Here is a 15,768-nt window from a genome sequence, read left to right as displayed (position 1 = left end):
AACTTTCCAGGATGTTTTCATTCACTTAAGCTGTGTTACACTGCATGAAAGGTAATTTTCAAAAATCCATAATAGGGGCACTTTAACTAAAACTTTTCTTAATTGAAATAAAGCTGAAATAATATATATTAGATATAATTACACTTAAAAAGGTTGAAGTACTTATTTACTGATAATTAAACTGGAATTAAAATAAAGCTGTAGTAATAATGAATAAATATTACAAAAGCACATTACAAAATTACTAAAACTTTAACTAAAATATAAAAAAGCTATATAAAAAAGTATACAAATAATACTAAAATAACAATGGTTCAGGATGGCAATGCTCTATTGCATATTCTTGAAAAAGTTATTTAATAACATAAAATATCATACATAGGATCTATCATTTATATAAAACATCATACATACATAACATCTATCAAATGTATTATTATTTAGTAATAATGTAATATTCCATGGTAGCTACAAGTTTGTTCCTCAAAATAAAAAAAATAAATAAACTTGGTTTACAATAAGGCATGTACAATGGAAGTGAACTGGGCCAATAAAAGCCAATAAAATGTATCGTTTTAATAATATAGTCGTAAGACATAGATTATTGAAAAAATATGAAAAAAAAACCCAGCTTTTAAGAGAGTTTAAGCTTTAAAAGAATAATGTAAGTGCTTTTACGATACTACAATATACCCCACCATATTAACAAAACGATGGATGAAATTATTCATGGTAGTCAACATTATAGGCCACAAACATTGTTGATTGAGCTTAACTTATATTCAACTTGGAAAATTCATGTAAAACAACATTTTCTGTAAGAAAGCCTAAAATGTGACTAGGCTAACATTAGTCTCGTGGGATATTCGCTAGCTATCCTATAGGCCTGTGAAGCATTCTTTTGTTGCTTCGGTTTGCTCAGTATTCAACAGAGCAAAGAAGAGAGACAAAGACTGATGAGGAGCGCACTTCAAAGTGCCTTTCATGCCAGACCCTCCTATTTCTCTTTCTCTGGCCTGAAAGTGAGGGCTGGGACTCTCTCAGGCCATGCCATTCATGCAGGATACAACAGGGGAAGGAGGAAGTCAAAATCACTCCTGATTACCAGGACACAATGCCTTTACCCCCTCTTCTCTCTGCATCCTCCAGTTTGGCTCTGATGCATCCAATGGCCTCAAGTGTGTATCTAAAATTATATCAACATATTCATGGCTGCAACCTCAACATTGTACAACCAAGTGCTTAAAACACTTTTGATGACAGCTCTGCTAGCTAGATGGCCACAATCATAATAAAGTTTCAATTACATGGACACAACTAACTTGTGTCTGTTTAGCGATGAGTAATATAGTGCTGTCACAATGTTATACCACCATAAAACGGTGTAACTGCTTAGTCAGGGTAGAAAGTTTATCTTAAGGGTCTTCTTCCTTGTATGCACTAATTCACATTCACACAGGTTAAAGTTAAAGATACGAGTAGGGTTTGTGTTAGAGTAAACGCAGGGCTCCAAGTAAACATAGGGTATAAATATTGCATGCAAATTGATGTTTTGCAGAACAACTGCCCCACACAATTTCCAAATTGTTTCCACTGTTATGAGACACTTCTTTTTAATGTTAGCTAAAAGAAAGAAAGAAAGAAAGAAAGAAAGAGTCTTCTTGCTCCCAAATTGTTTTAGTTTAACCATTCACAAACACAGTTTGGACATTAATTATATATTCACATACTCATATATTCATTTACTGTGGATATTTCATTTTTTACATTATCCAAAATTAAGATTTCTAAATCAGAATATTGTCTTGATCTGGTTATGGCAAGCGGGTTAAAGTATTTACATGACAAGTGGTGTCAAAGTTACAACCTATACTGATAAATGCATTACATTTTTTTCACCACTGTAAATAAAATCGAGCACAAATGACAGAAATGGTTTAGATAGATTAACTTGACGTAAACAAGGATGTTGCTAAAATACTGATAACATTTTTACCGTGGCTCCAGTTCCCATAGCTGCGACTGTCAACTGACTACAAACAATGACAGCTTTCACTGGAGCTTCCTTTTTCCCGGCACAATTCCAAAACATCTATATTACTCGAAGGCCAGCACTTTATCAAAAGTGCGTCCGCACCTGTACAAGACATGCGACAACAGAGCTCTTACCTCACTCCATACAAGTGTAATCCCTTCAACTTCCAAATGTAATGCTTTCAAACTGCTTGTGCAAAGTATCCTGACTGCCTCAAGGCCAGTACATCCGTGTGCGTGACTTGCACTTGTACAATGCCGACTGTTTTGAATGGACACAGCGGTTGTGGATGCGCCACCGGTGCTCACTCTCTTCAACGCCGTGTGTGTGATCATAGCCCTGCCCCTCAACGAGCACGTTAACCAATCCTACTACGGTGAAGGGTTTCCTTATGAATATTAAGTAGGCTACTTGACCGAACACCGCAGAAAAGGTAACCAAGCAACGTCAGTATTACTGAATTAATATTCAAGAGCTAAACCTTCGTCATAGTAGGACTTGTAAGTTCAATGAGCAGAGCGAGAGAACTACAACAGCACAGTCACGTGTTTAGGGACCATACACTGTCAGGCTGGTTTACCTAGACTAGAGGACTCCAGGCCTTGTTAATCCTTACTTGTATTCATCATGTTCAGACTTGTTTCAAACACAGTGTAAAATTGGTGTCTAGGCGCCGTATTTAGTTATTATTTTAACATACAGTATAAAGCTGCTAAGAGTAATAATCTTTTGAAACAGTATACTCCTTATAATCAGGTTTTGGCCAGTTAGATGACAATACATTTGTACATTTTAATGTATTTTAAATGATTATTTTCAGACCTGCAGAGGCAAAAAGTGTCCTACATAAAATAATATGTAACAAAGGCTATTAGGTTCTATTCTTTTACATGCTATTTTAGGATCAACCCTGAGTGATAGAGAGCACAGCTGAAAGTAACCTCTCTGTTTAAGCCAGATATTATCCATGTTAAATAACAAAAATCCTGTTAACATGCTTGTGAAACAGGGTATACAACCATATCACTATTAAATCCTAAATCATCTAACACCTACTGTGCCTGGCCGGTATAGATAAAGAGACATGTCAAGATGTGTCACTCTTAAAGTCAGAGGATCGGTTTACACAAAGTGCCCCTGGCAATTAAACAGGAAATGGAGAGGAAGTCAATCAGTGTGCCCACCCTTCCTGTCTGTTCTCCAACAGGCTGGACTGAGTCCAAAGATCACAGAATTTTACCAGAAACCCCACCAGAGTCTGTGCTTCAATCATATATAAATAGAGTGCCACCTAATGGTTGATCAGTGGCAAGCTGGTTGGAGATGTTTAATGAGTCTGAAAAATACTGTATGAATCTGTGTGCAAGTCATGCCATTCATTATTCTTGTGAATTTTTGGCATAATTGAGATAGTAAACAGAAAGCAGGATTCTAATAGGTAATAACATTATTTTGTGTCGTAACATGAATAAATGAAACAGTCAAAATATATGTGGTGCCCCCTAATGTTTATAATGAAGGAGCGAATAAATTCATATTTTTGGAGGACAATTGTTTTTAGGCGTCTGTCCGAGTTTTGTTAATTTTTCCTTTTTCTCTGTGAACCTCTGGCTGATTTCTCTGTCTAATCTAACCTGCAAAAAAAATGTTTCTCAATGCTGTGATTATTTCAAGGCAAACAAAACCACAGAAAAGAAATAACAAAAAAGTAATTCATCGTACAACATGTCTGCGTATTTATTGTGCTGAATTGAAAAACGTTTTTTTTATTATTACTTTATTAATGCGCCAGTTTTTAAAACCTCCTGTTATGCTCTAGCGTCTAGCTAATTGTGAGTTTCAGTAATATGAGTGTAAACTGCCATCTTCTGGACATCACTGCACACTGCATCCGTAGCACTGAGTGAAGACGCAGAGACGTAATGAATTCAGAACCGCAAACTAGCATACTACTTTGACTATTTTTACCATATCATTTTAAGGTGGAAATAGTAGAGTGGTATGCTACTATGCTGTTCTGAACTAATCAATAGTGACTTTTAGCCCATAACAGGTCCCAAAGGGTGTTTTATTTTATTTATTTTGTTTTATTAAATACTGATGAAGCAACACAAATTTGTGTGAGATGTAAATATAAGTACATATAAAGGCAGTAAGGGGAACTTTTAACCTACAACCCTACAAATGTCCAATTCTTTCATTTATTTACTCAAACAACTTTCTTTGACAGGATTCTACCTTACTTTTTACTACTACAGACAAAAATCTCACAAATCAACTAAGCATAGATAACTGACTGTAGTGGGCTGCCAACTTTTAAGTTCAGCTTGGGGTGAGATTTTGTTCGATCTCGATTCAATATCAGTTCATATGTTTACATATAAGGGGATACAAATCTTTTGTTGAATGCAGTTGAATGCCTTTTTCAGCACCATTTTAAACTGTTCTATTCTTAGATTCAATATTTGCTTGCATCCATTAATATTCACTTGCGTGTATACTTATACGAGTATCAATAAACATTAAAAAAGGATGTAAGTTATTAATTTCGGATTTTAAAAAAATTGTTTAATCACGTCTAAATATTTATTTAAATGCAAAACTTAAGAATAAGTAAGCAGGTATGACCTGCAATACTCTTTTGAGAAATAGATACATGTATATTTATTAAAGAGCCATACGGGTACCTAGTGGGTAAAACATGGCATTACAAATGAAAATGGGTTTTTTTCTGACCACAAAATGACTCTAATTTGCCTCTTTGCATTGGAATTTAAAACCATTTATTCAATTTTAACCTTAAATACTACACAAATTGTAAAATAAGTAATAGTTTAATAATATTTGTAATATTTTAAATGGTCATTAATGGACCATAATTATTGCACAAATAGTATTTAGTACCAAAATATCTCCTCAAAATATTAAATAAATATTATTAAATTAAAATATAGAATTTTTTTTTAACTAAAAACATAGTTAAGGTGTATGGTCACATTATAAGAAAGAAATTCCTGAAGCTTAAATACAAGAAAAACATATTAATGTTGCCTCTCCAGAATAAAATGATACAGTAAATGTCATCGAAATAATAATCAATGCATGATAATATGCTGTAATGCTTACCAAAAGTTGCTGCAAAGACCTGTGTAGTGAAGCTGTTGTCGTCGATCTTGCTTAAACCCATTCATCCGACAGCGCTGGTTTGTTTGGAACTATTGCGCGCTAATGAACCACGTGACCGCGTAGCGGCGACGCCGGCGAGATCAAAGAGTCATGTCGCAACTGTTTTTCAATGGCTCTGGCTTTAACTGAGGCGCTACAACGAATTGCGCCACATCTGTATTTATTGTTTGAATTTCGTATTCAAACTTACAATATTTGAAAGCTGAGACTTTGTGTTTCATATCACAAGCAGAGTTGCCAGTTTGGCGTGAGATTTACATGGGCGTGAGACAGAGTCTGGAAGCGTGAGTTGGCAACCTTGTAGTGACGTAAAATGTGATTTTAAAGGTCCCCTGAAATGCAAGCAGTGTTACTCTATGTGTTGAGGTCATTTTAACTGAAACGGGAAGGCAGGGTGGGACGTATCAAGCAGCCCCGCCCCCTTTTAAAATAGCCAATAGCGTTCGTTTATATCACAGCTTGGGCTAAAGCCGTTCAGAGCCGTTGAGCTCCGTAAAGCCGCATTTGACAGGGTATGCCAGCCACTATCTCATCCATATTGCTATAAAATATAGCATTCTGTGTAGAATTCAAATAGCTCCGATACATTTTGTGGTCTGCGCTGACTCGCGCATGTGATCCGCTCCGTGCTATCGTGTCTCTGGACCAGAGCAGAGTGTGTGCGGTGCGGTGGTTAGCGTGACACAGTGCGAAATTTTTTTCCTCAATGGAAAGCATATTTACACTGTTTGAATCGTTCCCTGTCCCCTATATAGTGCACTACGTGCCATTCACTGTACAGAAAATACTAATTCTGTGGACAAGTGACCGATTTCAGCCGCGGCTTCAGCATCTATTTTATAGTGTAGGGGGCGGGCGCTTCGGATTCTAGAGAGCATTTGATTGGACAGAAAGTTTGATGAGAAGCTGAAGTACGATCTGACGTCAAAAAAATCGTTGAGCCGTTTTGGCAGAAGTGACGAACTGCAAGCTTCTAAATGCGAATTTTGTCACTGTTTTGGAGCACACTGCCTTATAGATAACCTTAAGACCAACATATTGATACTAACACCCAAAAACTTTAATTTTGATTTCATGGGGACTTTAACGTAGTCACAAATGAGAAGAGAGCGAAGGTATGAACAGTTAAGAGAATGTATGAGTAGTTTGACATAAAATGAAAATAAGCCACGTTTTGATTGGTTATACGATTTTGGCCTCACTTGAAAATTAACAGTCAACATTAATGCAACCAGACAGTCACTGCATGAGGTGGGAGGGAAGAAATCTCCCACCGAGCAAACCACCATCCTTCCTGCGGATTGGAGCTGGGCTGTGAACCAAAAAGTGCCTTTAACCCTCTGATCTCTCTCATGAGCAAATGCACAAACAACACCAACAAACAAATAAAAAACAACAGCAACAGTCCCCCAATCACAATCTTTCCGTCTGACTCCCTCACTCTATGAGGGAGGTGGGATCACGCCATGGTCCACATCCTCGCTGTGAAGAACAGCAGGGGAACCCAAAAAAGACCGGCCACAAAAGCTCCAGCACGAATTCTGAATAAAGGAGAAATCCTATTGACTGGAAGAACATGCAAGGGTGTTCAGGGTCTCACGTTATCGGCCTATATTCAACAGGCAATTCTCCCACTGCTGCCCCCCTTTGGCTCCTGATTTAGTCACACCATCAGCCCTGAATGACAGATCCCCAATCTCCCATCAAGCTCCTGTTCTCACATCCCAGAACACACAGAGACGAATAAAGGAAGGGAGTTGACAAAAAAATTGAGAAATGGACATTTTGTAAGTCAGTCAGTTCCCAAACAGTATAGGCTACTATCATCTAATTATTTATGTTTGACAATATAAGACAAAATGACAGTTTACTATGGTAAAATAAAAACAACAAAATAATACAACTATTCAGGTCAAACTGGCAAGTGCACAGCCAACATTATATCTGCAAAAATAAATCAACAGGCTGAAAACTGTTGTAGTGTGTATTCTTTGGATGTTATCTATTGTAGATGTGTATCTGAAAGTTTAAATCCAAGTTTAGACCTAAGTCCAAATTTGACCCAGGTGTCCAAAAACATGATCTCTGGGAACACAAGAGCCTACTCATTCCGTGTAACAACAACTGCACTCTCAGTGGCCTTTCAGTCAGGCAACAATCTCTCGCTCTGGCTGGTCTGAGCCCTCCATTGGCACAGCAGTGAACACAATTACCAAGCTACATTTCACAGCACTTCCTTAAAACTGTTCAACTACCAAACTCCATCAGAAGTCACTGAACTGGAGAACTGTACAAAGAAGAATTCTCTGGATCAGTGAAAATAGGAGATCATTTTCAACTATAACACATAAATATCATATTTTAATGAAACTTTTTTTCCCACTTTTGCTTAGAAAACATAACACTTTCATATCACACATTTACTAATGTTATTTTTTATTGTTCCAAAAAAAGTTACAATTAAGATAAAATCACACAAAAAAATCACATTAAAAAATGTGTGTTAAATTTTAATCTTTTACTGTTGTGATCATTTATTTCTGTGTAATACTTCTGTCATCATTATGCAACTCGCTGGGAAACCAATGCTGTCTTTTACCAATTCACAATTACATCACACTTCGTGACTTTTTGTAATACTTTTTAATGTCAATTATGACTTTTAATGTCAGAAATTCAACTTTATATCTCAATTATAACTGCATTTTTTTCTTATTTGGTGAACATGTTCTTGGCTTCCACAGGGCCTAATTATGTCATTAAAAACACAGATTTAGAAAATAATAATGATAATAAATAACCAAAATTCAAGTGCTCACGTGCAGTGCATAAATATGTTGTCAAGATGTTTTTCCCCCACATGCTGATATAGAGAATACTTTATACATATAAGAAACAAAAGTTGAAGACATTTTTTTTTTACCAGAAACATCAAAAGCTGACTATGTCACAGTCAAGAGCTATTTATATATAAATTAGGAAATAAAAATGATTTCAGACAAACTAGTGGTAGTGGACAAACTTACATGTATTTTTGAGCAGAATTTTTGACCCTAGTCATGAAACTTGTTAATCTTAATAATGGTCTACACTAAGCAGCTACAAAATTGCTGCATACTTTCAAACCACCCTCCATTTATATTGTCAGTGCCTATATAGCCTAATTTTTTAACTATTAATGTCCTCTAAGGTTCAACAAAAGTTTTCAACAAATGCTGCATTATGTGTGTTTGTGTTGGAAGTTTTTTTCATTTTTTACATGGATTAATCAAATTCTTCAATCACTTCTAATCCTATCCGGCATATAAAACAGAGTTTGATTATTCTGTTAAGTGCTGTAACTCAAACAATGCAAATTCACCCTTTCTTATTTGTCCAAGATCATAAATACTTAAGATTTTGTAATCCACTGGCTGAATCAGCATTATTATTTTGTTTTTGGTAATTATTGAAACAAGTCCAATTATGCTCTGGAATTCCTCTATTCAAGCTGTTATATAGACAGTATAGCCTTGGCATTTTCATATATAGGGCAAGTGCATCTTCTTTGGAGATTTGGTGTTTTGCACATGCAGTAAACAAACAATCAAGATAATCTCCATGCTACTTAACTGAGTGTGGTTCAGTAACTTAAAATAGCCTTTATGAATATCATTGCTAATATCTAGAATATGATTTAGTAGGGATTGGGATGAAATTTAGTTTTGACCAAAGTAGGCCTTCCAGTGCCAAAAAAAAAAAAAAGATTAGTAGAACATAAGCTGGCTAAGTCCTAAACAAGAACTTAAAATGCTGCCTCATCCCGCAAAGTCCTTAATAGTGCAGTTAAGAAATCTCCACTTTGGAGCTTTAGAGCCATGTGTGTGAATTAGTTTCACAGTCAACTCAAAACAAACACAGAGTTAAAGCCTTGAACCACGAGTGGTCAGAGTCAAGCAAAAACAGCAAGCAGCTGAATTAGATCCTTCAGATCAGCTTCTCGCAGAAAAGCTCTCTGCACACAGCTCAAGCAGGGACATTGAAATTGTTTACGTTTACATATCTTAAATATTTAATTTTCTTTAAGCATGCACAAGGAAAAAATAGTCCATTACTATGTACAAAACAAAAGGCCTGACAACAACTAACACTTCAACAGTTTTGCAGTAATTCTTAAGAACATTAGGATCTGGTTGTGACCATGCTATTACCAAAGGGGTCACTGCTCTCTCAAATGTGACCTAAAGTTTTCTGTCTACAATTCTCCTACACAGAAACAGTGAACTTTACATAGAGGATGATAAAAGACAGACAATAGAAAGGCAATTTATAATTTTTTTTGTTATTTAATTTACTATTTATAAAGTACTTTGACAATGAACACAGTGATTAATTGACCTCAAAAGCATTTCCATTTGCGATGTGTAGTTAAAGATTGGGGTTGAAGGCTGGTAATCGTGGCTGTTTCAATCACTGGCATAAATTCCTTCATTTACACAGGGGTCTGTACAAACAGTGCACTAGAGAGTTAGTGAGAACACAAAAGTGAATGGAGCAGAGGCTGCTAACGCAGAACTTTGACAGGTTGTGTAGAAATATTAAGTAGCCTATCCCATATAATCTGATTAGCATTGTGCAACCAGGAAAAACTAGCAATATCTGCATGATTGCAGAGCCGATAGAGGAATAGAAAATCACATAGTGGCTATGATGTATGAAAAATGCCATAACCTTCAAAAGCACAGGCTTTCTGGATAGTGAAGATAAAACATTGAAGTTGAACTGCTTTCTTCTTTCTATGAAAAAAATTAATGTTTTCCATTCATAAATTTCCATACATACTACAGTGAGAAATGCAGCTGTCTGATCAAATTGCACTGAACATTTCAGTTCTACCCAAGTGGAGAATGGAAATGTTATTATTATCTGGATGTTTTTGCAATGGTTTGCAGTGGGCCAGACTCTAGTCTACTTTATTTTCTTTTCAGTTGTTTGGACCAGATTTTACATAAATATTTAGGCATTGCTCCACTCGGTTCTGAGAATGGCTTTGATAGAGGATTACATATCCAGTGACCACTAATTCCAAAATTACACAAATATTTTGTAATAAATGACAAGAACTCATGCTCACACATACTCAAAAAAAATCACAGATGTCATGCAAAATTGCTTCAGACTCCAAAAATACACATCACTCATATAACAAAAAATTAAATAAAATTAATTAAAAACAAATGGAAAAAAATAAATTAAAAAATCTTGCCAATGTAAATAGTTGGATAAACGCAAGGAATGTAGAACCTGTGTTGTCATTGCAGTTTCAAACCATTAAAGATAACTTTTTGCCATTGAGATGAATGGTAAAAAATGGCCTAATTATCCTGAATTAAAGCTAAGTTTTGGAAGAAGGACCGTTTTGTTACAGTAACAAGGTAGGGTGTTAGCAGGGTGTTTCTTGAAGGTTTTTTTATATGAAGGTCACACTGAAAACTTTTAATTCCCTCACATGCTTTATTTTTTTCAGCTTCATTAATTGCCCTTTATCTTTAGATTATATTATTATAGAGTGCTGTTTTACCCTTGTCCAAAACCCAGACTTTCATTATGAAAATAATAGAGATCAGAAGCTTAAATTTACTATTATGACCAAAATAAAGTGTAAAATAAAAAATGTATATGAAATATTAAAGGGGTCATATGATGCAGTTAAATTTTTTCCTTTGTCTTTGGAGTGTTACAAGCTCTTGGTGCATAAAGAAGATCTGTAAATTTGCAAAGACTAAAGTCTCAAATCCAAAGAGATATTCTTTATAAAAGTTCAGAGTCAGCCACACCTACCTAAAACGGCTCGTTCGAACACGACCCCACATATCTACCTCACTATGTGGGAAGATTTGCATAATGCCGACCAAATGTTCACACAAAGAAAGAAGGCGTAACTTTTATTCTCGCCGTTTTGTTGCCGCTGCCACCATGTCCTGAAGACACTGTGTGCTTCGTTGTGAAAGTGATGCTCCGCCGGACACGGCATCAACAGTATGGTAGGGGGCGTAACATTTCCGTCTCACGCTTGAGGTATTCGGCCAATCACAACACACTGGATAGCTGGCCAATCAGAGCACACCTCGCTTTTCAGACCGATGAGCTTTGTAAAAATCGATGCGTTTCAGAAAGGCGGAGCATAGAGGAGAAACAATAATGTACAGTGTGTGGAAAATAATGTGTTTTTTTTTCACTTTAAACCGCATAAACACATTTCATTACACCAAATACACAAAATAATGTTCTTTTTAGCAGCATCATATGACCCCTTTAATATATTTATTGTGTGGAAAACATTTATAGCCATGCTAATAGCGATAGCTGCAGAAATAGCAGTGACAATCACATCTTACCATGTAATTACAACAATCAAAGACTAAGGGACTTTGATACAATGCACAGCATGGATTTACACATCCAAGTGTAGACAGATGAACACATTTGACTCCACCCTCTCTGCATTCGAAAAAACTTTATTTACACTCAACCTCAAGAACAAAACAAACGATATTAATAACTCGGTAGGTATATATGATTGCACTATTTAAAATAGACGACGGTTTACATTTGTGGTAAAAAAAATTCAATAATGCAGGTTTAACACTTAAAAAAAAAAAAAAAGGTAATGGCCTCAGCCCGTTAATCCTGCTTTAGAAATCAAGCTATGCTCCAAAATGCACACGTTAGGCTAACCCGATGCGCTCTCGTATTCTGTCTGTGTTTTAACTCAGGAAATGCATGTGCTGGGATTAAGAAGTACGAGTACAGTATGTTCACTTCCTATTTATTGTTAATATAGTGCAACCTATAACCGTCGTTAGCTGGTTGGCTAACCTTGTTTTGGTCATGCTGACATTAAACGCATTCATTTGTCGGGCATGTGAGATTATGCATTGTGCAGGATTAAAGGGCTTTTTCAAACCTGCATGGTTTAATTTCCAGCACAAAATGTGTTATAATACTATAATAGTATTCATGGAGTCGTCATCTATGAGTTTATAGTATTGCTGTTAGTGATGGTTGCGAGGTTATAGAACCAAACTGAGGCACAAAAGTCAACAAAATGTCAGCCTTTCAAATTATTTAACAAAGTAACCATACGAGTTACAGTTGTTCATATGAGCTATATTGTTTTAAATCAAATTAATCATATTGTTCACATATTTCAGCTAGTGTAAAATTCTCTCTAAATATACCAGGTACAAAAGCTTCATTCTGCATGGGACCTAAACATCATCCACTTACTGTAAGGGTTTGATTCTATTTAAGGAAAAGGCTGTAGTAGCTTCTTTTGGGATATCCCAGATCCTGAGAGGCCAATGGCATCAGAGGAGATGGAGGGTTTGTGCCCATTACCAGAGGTGACCAGCATCAAGGTGGAGCCGTCAGTCAGCATTGGCTCAGCAGAGGATGTCAACTCGCAGAACGCCATGGGCATAAAGTTTATATTACCCAACCGCTTTGACATGAACGTGTGTTCGCGCTTTGTGAAGTCACTGAACGAGGAAGATAGTAAAAATATCCAGGACCAGGTGAACTCTGATCTGGAGGTGGCCTCTGTGTTATTTAAAGGTAAAGCAAATGATTGGAGCAAAACAGCCTTCTTTTGAGTGAATATAATTGTTAGGAAATTCTTTAAAATATCCCGTCTCTGTTTTGTCTCTCTTTACAGCGGAGTGTAATATTCAAACATCTCCCTCACCTGGTATTCAGGTTAGGCATGTTTACACGCCATCAACCACCAAACACTTCTCTCCGATAAAGCAGTCCACCACGCTCACCAACAAACACCGTGGAAATGAGGTCTCATCCACACCACTGCTCGTTCACTGTAAGTCTTCTTATTTCTCATTCGGCAAGATATGTCAACCTAATCTTTAAAACTATAACCATTGTTTATTTTTTATTTTCTAGCACTGTCTATACATCAGTTGGCGGCACAAGGAGAGATGGTGTTCTTAGCCAGTCGAATAGAACAAGGCTAGTTTTTTTGTAAAATTCATGTGGTGTGAAGCAATTTGGTCTTACATACACTACTGCTCAAATTTGGGGTTGTAAATGTTTTTAAAGTTTCTTATGCTCACCAATGCTGCAGTTATTTGGTACAAAAAAAAAACAGTAATGCTATGAAATATTATGATTTAAAATATGTTTTCTATTTTAAAAGTACTGATAGCTGAATTTTCATTAGCCACTTCGATGTCATGTGATTCTTTAGAAATCTTTCTAATATGCTGATTAGGTGCTCGAGAAACTTTTTCTTTATTAGCAACGTTGAAAACAGTTGCGCATCACAACTGTGTTAGTATTCATTCATTTCAAAAACAAAACTAAAACACTTGACTGACCCCAGACTTTTAAACAGTAGTGTCATTTTTAACTATATAGCTATGTCTAAAATTGTGCTAAATGAGGACTTGACTTTTCCTTCATGTTTCACTTTGAATTAGAGTCTGTAATAAACCTGCAGGATGAGGAGGGATTCACCCCACTGATGTGGGCGGCAGCTCATGGACAGATCGCAGTGGTGGAGTTCCTGTTGCAGAGTGTGAGCGCATCATACACACTCACTACATCATTTCTTAACTGTAGTCCAAATATACCTGCACAAAGCTATTGGTTAGCATTCATCTTCATTCCACGAGCTTACAGTTCTAGATTCTTTATTCTGCCACCTCTTTCATTCTTTTGAGAATTTAGCTAAAAGGCTTTGAAGAACCACCTGACACACAAAGCAGAATTAAAATTCTATAGCTGGATCTCCAGATACTCACAGCTCTTTCCTTTCAGAGTGCAGATCCTCATCTCTTGGCCAAGGGAAGGGAGAGTGCACTGTCACTGGCCTGCAGTAAAGGGTACACCGATATTGTCAGAATGCTTATCGACTGTGGAGTTGATGTCAATGAGTACGATTGGGTAAGCAGTCACATTATTGATTCGATTCCTGAATACATCTAAAGCTATGACCTGTGAATGATAACTGTGTTAGTAACCTTTATGAAAATATGCTGGTAGTTTTATAGCAATACAAATGGATATGACAGGTTTGTCGAGTTTCCTAGTATTGTTATATGGTGTGAATATTCTTCTCACCATGACTTTAATCTTGCATTCTGGGGTGTAGTAACCAGAATCAATGTTTAAGCAAAAAACTGATTTGCACCTAAGGCAGTGCTTGTGTTTTTCCAGAATGGTGGAGCACCGTTACTCTATGCAGTGCATGGCAATTATGTTCGCTGTGTGGAAATCCTTTTAGGTAAAAGGCTTACTTTGAACTTATTTCATTGCAATGCAGAGTTTAGGTATTTTTGTTCAAATTATTTCTGATCACTGGACAGAGAGTGGAGCTGACCCAACCATGGAGTCTGACTCTGGGTTCAATGCTATGGACATGGCTGTGGCGATGGGACACCGAAATGGTAGCTATAACATGATTACCACCTGTGACGACTATTTTATTAAGTTGAAGCAATTAAACTTGAGACTATTATACCGGTGTTGTGTTGGGCTCAACTGTTATTGTAATTCCTTATGTTGTCTCCCAGTCCAACAGGTCTTGGAGGGCCATCTTCTGAAGCTTCTGCAAGGTATCAAAGAATAACCATAGCAACTACAAGAAGAATTAGAGTGAATATTTGAGTGTTGATTATGATGAAGTGGACAATACCATTTTGCATGTTTGCTGAACACTTTATATGAAGTTAATTGTCATGTTTTAATCCACCTTTGAAGAAACAAATGCACAGGTCAACGAACACATGGCAATTGATGAGATCAGAACTTCGTTTTAAATCTGAGATATGTGGTTTTTATTCAATGTGACGTGTGTTTTAGGTCACCAATTTTTACCTAGTTGCAATGTGTACTTATATATTTTGCCATTTAAAGCTAAAAATAAGCGGTTTCACATTAAACTTGACTGGTATTATAAATGGTTCATAAAACTAAGTAAATCTAAATCTGGGCACTTTAAAATCAATCAAGCATTTTAATGTAAGTTTTGTGCTACAACACTGTAAATAAACCTTAATTTATATTGAAGGATGTCTGATTTATGTCTGAAAAACAACTCATTTAAAAAGAGCTTTATAAGTAGAAATCCACTGCATTTCTTTATATATATATATATTATTTTTTTGTACTAAATCACATAATTAGGGTTGAAAATGATTTGTTTCAAGTGAACAGCATGGAGTGATCTCATCCCCAATTAAAACAAAAACACAAAACAGTATTTAATAAGCCTTTTGTCAATAGCAAATGTTTATTTCCAGATGTAGATTCAAATAGGCTCCAATGAGTGAGCCTCAGTAACAGGGAAGGTGGAGGCAAAGATGCCTCTTGGACCGCACAAGCAAACACACTCGTAAAACTGTGCATGAACTTGTGTGATACAAATCAATCTCACACTCTCAGCTTGGACACATGAGGGTCACGCAGCAGTGCACGGAAAAGATATAGGAGATTCAGGGATGCAATATATTTATAAAAGAAATGGGGGGGGGGGGGGGGGGGGCCCACAA

At 36.3% G+C, this 15,768-nt stretch overlaps 3 protein-coding genes across 8 annotated transcripts in view; 1 reads left to right on the top strand and 2 right to left on the bottom strand.

The window, feature by feature from the left end:
• LOC107596821 (rho guanine nucleotide exchange factor 28-like) overlaps positions 1 to 2,345 on the bottom strand; it is a 71,881-nt gene extending 69,536 nt beyond the window's left edge. For all 5 annotated transcript variants that reach the window (XM_016287670.1, XM_016287685.1, XM_016287700.1 and 2 more), the window contains exon 1: positions 2,170 to 2,345. The gene's annotated coding sequence lies outside the window, so the exon portion shown is untranslated. The remainder of the gene's footprint in view (positions 1 to 2,169) is intronic.
• Positions 2,346 to 11,703: 9,358 nt separating this feature from the next.
• On the top strand, positions 11,704 to 15,748 carry LOC107596806 (ankyrin repeat family A protein 2-like). Of its 2 annotated transcripts, none has more exons than XM_016287635.1 (9): positions 11,704 to 11,766; positions 12,515 to 12,817; positions 12,918 to 13,076; positions 13,160 to 13,225; positions 13,696 to 13,793; positions 14,036 to 14,161; positions 14,435 to 14,501; positions 14,584 to 14,664; positions 14,791 to 15,748. In XM_016287635.1, exons 2-9 carry the CDS (start codon positions 12,565 to 12,567, stop codon positions 14,844 to 14,846), a joined length of 906 nt encoding a protein of 301 aa, XP_016143121.1. In that variant the 5' UTR covers positions 11,704 to 11,766; positions 12,515 to 12,564; the 3' UTR covers positions 14,847 to 15,748. The 2 variants fall into 2 exon arrangements, with proteins under 2 accessions (XP_016143121.1, XP_016143130.1); XM_016287644.1 differs by having other exon boundaries at positions 11,734 to 11,770.
• LOC107596815 (transcription factor BTF3-like) overlaps positions 15,480 to 15,768 on the bottom strand; it is a 7,366-nt gene continuing 7,077 nt past the window's right edge. Inside the window, exon 7 of the mRNA XM_016287658.1 lies at positions 15,480 to 15,751. The gene's annotated coding sequence lies outside the window, so the exon portion shown is untranslated. The remainder of the gene's footprint in view (positions 15,752 to 15,768) is intronic.

The sequence above is a fragment of the Sinocyclocheilus grahami genome, unplaced genomic scaffold, assembly GCF_001515645.1.
Source record: "Sinocyclocheilus grahami isolate Dianchi unplaced genomic scaffold, SAMN03320097.WGS_v1.1 scaffold12.1, whole genome shotgun sequence".
Classification (NCBI taxonomy): Eukaryota; Metazoa; Chordata; class Actinopteri; order Cypriniformes; family Cyprinidae; genus Sinocyclocheilus; species Sinocyclocheilus grahami.
This window is presented reverse-complemented; position numbering and strand designations above follow the sequence as displayed.